At 52.7% G+C, this 8477-nt stretch overlaps 1 protein-coding gene across 1 annotated transcript; it reads right to left on the reverse strand.

Annotated features, from left to right (window-relative positions):
* Positions 1-842: 842 nt before the first annotated feature.
* Positions 843-8472, reverse strand: PPM1M (protein phosphatase, Mg2+/Mn2+ dependent 1M). Its single transcript, XM_064453985.1, has 10 exons — positions 8208-8472; positions 6842-6965; positions 5898-6152; positions 5283-5395; positions 4624-4708; positions 4185-4303; positions 3651-3714; positions 2589-2696; positions 2145-2293; positions 843-1876 (listed from the first exon to the last, which is right to left on the reverse strand). The coding sequence occupies exons 1-10, from the start codon at positions 8423-8425 to the stop codon at positions 1732-1734; spliced, it is 1380 nt and encodes a 459-aa protein (XP_064310055.1). The 5' UTR covers positions 8426-8472; the 3' UTR covers positions 843-1731.
* Between the last annotated feature and the right edge of the window lie 5 nt (positions 8473-8477).

Genomic DNA, 8477 nt, shown 5'->3' on the forward strand with positions numbered 1-8477 from the left:
GAAGCAGTCCTGGAACAGCTACTTCTTGTGGTATGGTGCCCTAGGTAGAGGGGTTTTCACAGAAGCCTGTGGTCTGGATGAGAGAGCCAAGCCCTTTCTCAGCAGGGAGGTGGGGAAATAGCTTGTTGGTTGGAGTAACAGGAGACTTGGATCATTATAGTCAATATCTATGTAGCATTACACCTGTGTAGGTGAATGACAAGTAGCATCAGGTTAAGGGTAAAACCTTATGTGCGTCATTTTCAGGTTAAACTCAAGAGGATGGCAGAAAAGCAAAGGTGGAGAGACATGGGTTTTTCCTATCCCTTCCTTAAACCATGAGCAGATAGCTGAGAAGGCTGCCTCATTCCTGGGTCCAGGCCTCCTACTGCAGGAAATCATCTTTTGACACCTAACCTTTGGGGTGGTACTGCTTAGGGAATACTTCCAGTGACAAACTGGTATTCAACAAAGACAAATCTGAAAGAAAACTCCTGTGATTTTCTAAGGCTGTTTTTCTCCATCTCAGGTCCACGTAAAACCTCTTACAGGAATAAAACTGCAGTAAGATGCGTGGAAAAAAAGTATTTTTATTTGGACTTTTAAGTTCCACGAGGATGAAACACACACTGGGGTTTGACCGCTTCACTAGGGAATCTTGCAACTTGTGTAATGAATAGTGAAAACAAAAGTGGGAACTCAGTGGGATGGGAAGCTTGTCCAGACCTGAATTTGCCAGGCTAATGAACTGGTTGAGAAGCAGATCCTCAAAATTTAAGGCACAACTCGGTTTGGCACGTCTTCTGCACTGCCATTTCTGTTGTAATGAGTGTAAGCACTTGTGATTCAGCACTGCAGACAAATTGGAACAAACCGGTTTTATTTTACTGGGAGCTGTTTTACTAAATCAGCTGATGTACTTAAGCACTTCAGTTCTCATCGGTGCTACTGCTACACAAACAGCTTTGCTGTCAGAAATTACCTGAATGAATAGAAGTGTTGGCAAGTGTTGTGGACTAAGATTTTTTTTTTTTAGAAATCTGTACATTGCATTACATACTAGTATACTTTAATGCTATTAAATAACAGTAAGGTATGCATCTTTACACAGGAGGCTGCTGTACACCAATGCGTAGCTTCGTCTGCTAACATTGTCTGGTTTGAGGTGGTGCTGCCTACAAACGGCAACTTTCCCAAGAGGTCTGGGCTACTGCTTCATTCAGTGTTTGCATTAGGCAGGCACAGCCATGCCTAATGCTGCCTTAGCAGCAACTCCGGGATTTTCAGTACCTCTCACATTACAGCAAATGGATACAAGGGACGCTTTAGTTTATGCATCCAGTTTTACACAACTTAGTTCTCTGATGAAAATCCAGCTCTTGAGACTGGTTGGATCTCAGTTGATCCTTGTTCTTCAATATTAAAAAGAGAGAGGGGTCACTAGAAATGTTGGTTTGAGTCTCACTGTACTGCAAAGATCTTACAAATAGTACCCTTAGTCTTGCATGGCTCCCTTTGCAACTTCTCCTCGGCCCAACAAAGAGAAGGGAGTAAGGGGAATGTTCTTCTCTTGCATGTTCTTAGCTAATGTTGTTGTTGATCTTCTGCGTAAGTGCTGGCTGTGTATTTTTAGGTTCCGCTGCCTATGGTTTTGCTGGAAGAGTACATGCACAGCGGAAATCCCAGTCTTGGGTTGATGCTGAAAAGCACCACAGCAGGGGGACACAGAGATCCTGCGTGTCATGCTAACAGTCAGTCCTCACCCCTGTTGTATAGTGGGATGACAAATACAGAGATGTCATCATAGGATGCCTCATGGCTGTCATCCAGCATCCACTGGTGGCCTCTCTTCTTGCCCCTTGCTCTGCATACCAAGCACTTGGCCAGTTCTGAGAATCTGTGGGTGAAAAAAAATGCAAGGTTTGGTTTAATGTGGCACTATCCTTTAAGAACAACATTGAGATGTGGCTTTGTGCTGTCAGAACAGTAGACACCAGCTTTATAATTGTTCCTTTAGGATGGGGAAAGATTCAGAGGCAGTTTCCAGAGTCACAGAAAAGAGAGCTTGGTCATGCTAGAGCTGACCTAGAAGCAGAGTGATCTCAGCCTGCTTTAGGTTTGACCAGGTTCTCTGGAAGGGAAAATGATGGCAAGGCTTGTACTACCTGTGAGGACCTGCCCTGTTTTCCGCAAGGAAGCTCCTGACCATAAGGGCCACCTCTTCATTGCACAGAATGTCCCAAAGGCCATCAGTTGCCATGATGAGGACGTCATCTTCCTTAATGTCATGCAGAGCAAAGTCAAATACATGCACCTGGAAAGCACAACAGTAAATCAGTCACAATTCCTGCAATGTACCAGAGCAGTCAGGGAGATAACTCTTCCTCTGACAGATGACAAGGTGGGACTAGAGTGCTTCAAATCTTTTACATCCCTTTGCTGCTATGCTTCTAGATTACTCCATCTTGGGAATTCTCTGGGTGCATGCAGAGAGATCCGGGATGGAAAAAGGACACAGCTAAGATTTGCCAGGTCTGTAAAAGGTGGGTGCTATAGAGTAGGAGCAGCCTGTTTAATTCCATCCTGCAACTCCCTGTGCTGCAACTGACCTTGGGAATGCAGGAGAGGAAAGGTTTGACTTCAATGTTGGTGTCGATGACTTTCAGTTGATGATCCCCGAGACCTCGAGAGACAGCCAGAGTCCCCAGCAGGCGAGCCTGGCCCCAAACAAAGCAAAACAGTATTGAAACAGAAGAATGTGGCACCTTAAAGGCTGATATATGGCCTGTCCTGACTGATCTGTGTGTTGCCTTTAAGACCCTTTTCCAGGCATCACCCAGAACAGCCCCTGGAGACCTCAGAGATGGGAGGAATGATCAGAAGCAATGGCCTGATGGAGCATGGAGACAGCCTGCCTGCCTGTGGCCAGCTTCTGGTGGCCTGTCGTGTGCTCTGGAGTTAGTACACGTACTCTGGGCAATGCTACAGACCTTACAAAGCCTATGGTGGCATCTGCTCTTGATTTGGGGCAGTGAGGAAGAAAACTGTGTTGGGGGGGAGGTTTGCACAGGGGGAAGGGGTCCTTTCTCCTGGCAAAGGAGGTTCTGCACTTCTGCACTGACTCCTTGCAAAGGGGGTGGCGTGCAAGTTGTAGTGCTGGGGGAGGTGATGGGGCTTTCTGCCTGACCCCAGCAAGCACACGCTCGATGTGTGCAGTCACTGCTTCGCCCTGCCTCCTCCTTCCCTCTCCTCAGCCTCTCCTTGAAGAAGAGGGTTTATGGGAAAGGTTAGAGCTGGAGGAGGCAGTCCAAAGTGGCATCTGATGAAATGAGTTCTCATCTGCAGTGAGTTCTTGTGTGCAAGGGGAGATGAGAAAAGGGCAGGCTGTCTCAGGGCTGCTGTCTGCTCTGCTAGCAGGTACTCTGGAGGATGGTGCAACCTGTCTCCTCTGGAGCACTCTGGTTTACACTAACCAGGCAGCATGGAGCTAGTGAAGGGAGCTGCTGTATCGGGGCTGTGGGACTGTCCCATGCTGGAGGGCCCCAGAGCACTGGATGCTCTGCAGCCCCAGTCTGTCATAGTGCCCTGGAGCATGACTGTGAGTGACAAGGACGCTGAGGACCCCCAGCAGACTTGCCTCTGCCTTCCCAGTGTGTAAAGCATTAAGCTACCTGCTTCCCGTGACCATGGACAAGAGGATACTTGAGGTCGGCTTTCTCCACTGTCTTGTATCCCCTAGAACAGAGAATGTACTGTTGCTTTGGGATTTGTCTGACTTGAAGGTCCAACCCAGCCAGAGCATTCTGACTGTGATTCAACTCTCATGGTGCCCCCATGCACAGTCAGCTGACTAAGGCAGGGGCAAGGTGACTTGCTGAAGCAGAGGCAGGGAAGATGACCCCTTGCTGAATGTCCAGGTGTTTTTCCCTCCCCTCTTCCTCCCCAGCTTTACTGTACTAGCCCCACCTCACAGGAGCCCAGAAGGACCATCTCAACTGTTCCCTAACCACCCTGCCAAGGCTCCCATCACTCAGTTGCGGGGAGGCTGCTCACAGCACCTTTCACTGTATCTGGTACAGCTTTGCACCACGAATGCCACTCCTCTCACCAGTGGGGCATGCCCCTTCTGCCTTCACCTCCCAGTCGCTACGAGCAGGTAAAGCCACCATGTGCTGCACCCCTATCCTCAGGCAGAAAGGACTCACCAGCCCTCCATGAAGTAATCCCGGTACAGGACCTTCTGACCCACGTCATCTCCCTTCAACCTCCGTGGAAATTCAAAGCGTGTGAACTCGCCATCCAGGAGCTTGGGGAAAAGAAAAGCCTGGAAGAGGGAACGAAGGAGTGAGGACGGACAGGTTCTGCTTCAGCAGAGTAGGGCACCAAAACTGCTTCTGCCTTGGCAATAGCACTCCCAGCAGCAGAATGGAGAATTGAGAAAGCATATCCCAAGGAGGATGCAAGCATCTCCCAAACTAAAGGCTGTTGGTTGAATCTTGCCCCCAGCCCACTGTGGCTAGAGCCAGATGACACTCTGGACACACAGTGGCCTTAAAGGAAAGCTGGTGGTGCTCTTGCCATGAGCCCCCTCTGATCCAGTGGGATGCTTGTAGATGGATTGTTTGATGCACAGGAGTCACTCACCAAGTGCTGGATTCGCTGCCTTTCTGTCTCAGGTGTGAACTCGCAGCTCATGGGCACAATGTTGTCCTTCAGAACAAGAATTGCCCTGTGAGGGGGAAGAGGCAAAGAGCTGAGCTGTGTCCGTCACTGCAGCTCTCCTCTTACTGAGGCTAGCCCCAGGGTCAGTCAGATGTGGGACCAGGGGTAACCAGCAGCAAAGCAATGCCAGAGAACAGCTCTGCACCCAGAAATGTTTAAAAATGCTGGTTTAAAAATGCTATTTTAAATAATTTAATTGCAATTGCACTGTTACAGCAGAGAACTGAGCCTGCCTGGTTTGACGATGGTAGATCTCACTGCTAGAGGAATGGAGGGCCAAGGCCAGATGAGGAAGCTCTTCAGGACACTCTGAAATCACCTTCCACTTTTGAACACCTTCCAGGCTGAGCTTATTGCTGCACTACCATCCCAATGCTGCCCTGTGGCTGGGCAGTGTTAGTCCCTTGAAATCCCCAAACCCCTTCAGGAGCCATGCCAGCATCCAACAGGTCCTGTGGCAGACAGGAAGGAAATGGCTGGGCTGCGCTTTTACCTTCCATAGGGTTAAATAAGATGCTGGAAACCTTGTTTATCTCCCATCTCTCATGCCCCAGCAACTTACCCCTTTTATTGTGGCTCACCTGCTGTCCCCAGCGTTAGCCACATACAGCTTTCCCTGGAAATAAAGGGCAGCCAAAGCAGTGCAGCCTCCTGTCTGGTTCGTAGCTTCCATCTCCTGGCCAATGACTTCATCCTGTTGGTTTAAACAAGTCTGGAGAGTGATGTGAGCTGCTACTTTCTGCAGCTGCGTCATGCCTCCCAGCAGAAATCCAGAGCCACAGCTGATTGCAGATGGGCCATGGGAAACCAGCAAGGCAAAAGACAATGTTGCTTCAGTACAACCAACAAAGCTGTTGCTGCTGGACTAATGACTGCTTTAGGAATGTGATAGGGAGATCTCAAACCTGTACACGCTGTACAAGTCTGACAATAGCCACCACCTAGCCCTAAAGAAACATATCCTCTGGGAGCAGTTTAGCAGAGATGCTGTAGCTTTGCTCTGGGTCAGCGATGCTGACGTGCAACGTATCTGAGGCCAGTCTCAGGGAGCTGACCCAGCGAGTTCTCAGCATGCTTAAAGGTCTGGCCAAATGTTCCTGCCTGCTTGATGAGCTGCAGAACTGCAGACCTTGCGCACCAAAGGACAGACTGACTGCTTGGGGTAGCAGGACCAGTGCCCTGCACGGGATACTCACGCATTCCTGGAATGCATTCTCCAGGGCTCCCACCACCAGGTCTTCGGTGTGGATATGCTTCTCCTCCACAAACTGGGGGTCGCTGTCACAAACGCAGCGTCCGCTCAGATGCATGGGGGGATGGGCCTCTGTGATGCCCCCCACAACCTCCTCCAGCTTCTGCTTGATACAGTAGTGCAAATAGTTGGAGGCGATGATGGCAGCTTCTGGGCCACCATGACCATCAAACAGTGCCCAGTAGTAACCACTCAGGAACTGCAGTCAGGAAAACGGACAAGACAACAAAGGGGAGCTTCAGAGAGGCGGAAGGTTGGGGCTGGAGAGAGGTTGTACAGATGGCAGGCTCACAGCTAGGACATTCCTGTACATGTTTTACCTGGCTCTTCCCCTCCAGCTACCCTTCCCTGCTGCCAGTTAATCCCCTGCACAGCTCAAACTCATGTGATGCCCATGTGCTCCCCTGCCAGAACCGTCATCCGAGCTCTGAGTGGCTGGATTTGCAGCCACCCACCCTCATGTGCTGTTCTTCTGTTTTAGGGAAGATGGGGCTGCTCTGTTTTACGAGAGGCAAGACAGACCCACTCCCAGGCGAGAGCATCCAGTGTGCCTGGTTCACACTGCTGTCCCCAAGTGATGACAACACACACTGGCCCTTGAAAGCAGAGTGAGGACAGTAAAGGAAAGGTGAGGGCATGAATAAAGGGCTTATGTGACCTCAGATGCTGCAAGGCATGGGCCTTAGAACCAGAAATGGCATGTACAGGTAAAACTGGGTGTTTGCTGGCCAGACACAGGGTACATGGTCCCCTAAATGCACCCAAGGAAGCATTTCAGCATGTGGGAATGTAGGACTGATGGGGCAACCCCATGTTTCCTGTACCTGAGCCTTTCAGTGCAGACCAGGGCTGGCAGCAGGGTGAGCACAGCCTGCCCAGGGGCTATACCTGCGTGGAGCACAGGATGAGCCATTCCTTGTCCTCCTCCAGGCCCGGCTCCCTCCTCTGGATGGAGATCTGAGAGCAGGCCGCCTGGTCCTCGTTGAATTCCGACTTCTCAGCATTGATAACCCTGGGGGTGCAAATGCTCTGGGTAAGGCGTGTGGATGCACCACCGCACCTCACTTGCTGCCAGCCAGCTCTGCTGGGTGCTTGGCAGCAGCAGTGAACAGCTGCACCTTGCCCTGTCCTTCCAGCCCCACGCTCCCTCCTCCCTTTTCAAACTCGAGGATGTCTTTGCTAGGGATGTAAATAACAAGTCCTTTACGTGCAGTGGGGAAAAGCCTGGCCAGGGACACAGAGATGAGTGGTTTTGGAGCACCCTGGCCTCAGGCAGCCTCTGTCAGCAGCCCAAGCTGTGCTATTTCCTTGGTGACACAGTGAATTGCAAAATCGTAATTGTTTTTCCTTCCAGCCTTTGTCCCTGGATGGGAGTTTGCTCTTCTTGCACAGCTAGGAGATTTCAGAAATCTGGTCTCCCCCCACTTTGTTTTTAGGGTACTTTGCTAGGAGCAAGGGGATGGATGGATGGTGCTGCTAGTCCCCAAACCCCCTTTCCCCCTCAAACATCCTCCCTCCTCCCCCCATCACTTGCCCCTGCAATGGAGGGTTTTCTGCCTGCCACTGCCCAACATGGCAGCCCCACAGAAGAGCCCTGCCTGACCTGCTCCCTGCGACCAGGGTGCAGAGCAGGGGATGGGTGACATCCCAGTGGTAACATTACAGCATAAACATCGTTGCATTAGGGGATAAGCTGACCTGCCGCTGCTCTCAGGGCTGCCCCTGCCACTTCTCACAAGCAATGGTGACCTGCTCTGCAGCTGGCAGGGTGCAGGCAGCCAAATGCAGGCAGGGAGGTAGTCAGGTGTGACCCACGCTGCGGCCAGCTACCGCTGGGTAGGGAGAAGGGCCGAGGAAAACATGCCGCTACATCAAATCTCACACTGCTGCTGTGCCTGGAGGAGGAAGCTGCTCCCCTCCTTGCAGGCAGAGGCAGGCGGGGGTGGCGATTTCTGCCTGCGAGCCGTCCCTCTCCAGGGAAGGCTGAAGCTTCGTGCTTGGGCGGGGGCTGCAGCCGAGGGGAGCAGTACGGGGGTAAGCGGTGGGGTCCCCTAACCCCCCCTCGCACGCTGTACACCTCCCAAGAGCCCCCTAACCCACTCAGACCCTCGAGTCCCCCCAAACCTGCACTACGCCCCCCCCCAACCAAGCGTGCTACAGGTACCGCGGGAGCCCCTGTAACCCCGCACCCCCACCTCCCGGGGATCTCCCGGAGCCCCTTCCCGGGTCGACCCTGCTGCCGGCCCGCACTCACTCGGCGTAACCCGCGCCCCAGGGCAGGGACCGCTCGGGCCCGGTGCCCCGCACGGCCCGCCCGCCGCGCGGGCTCTCCTCGACGACGCCGCCACGCAGGAACTTGGGCCGGCGGTAGCGGAGGGTGGTGGGCGGCGGGCCCGGCCCAGGCCCGTGGGCACCGCCGGGCCGCTCCGCGGGGCCGCCCCGTCGCAAGCGCCGCAGCCACTCGCCCGACATGGCGGGGCCCGACGCCGCCGATCTCCGCCAGGCGGCGCCGCAGTGCGGAGGC

This window comes from Phalacrocorax carbo, chromosome 6 (genome assembly GCF_963921805.1).
Source record: "Phalacrocorax carbo chromosome 6, bPhaCar2.1, whole genome shotgun sequence".
NCBI lineage: Eukaryota > Metazoa > Chordata > Aves > Suliformes > Phalacrocoracidae > Phalacrocorax > Phalacrocorax carbo.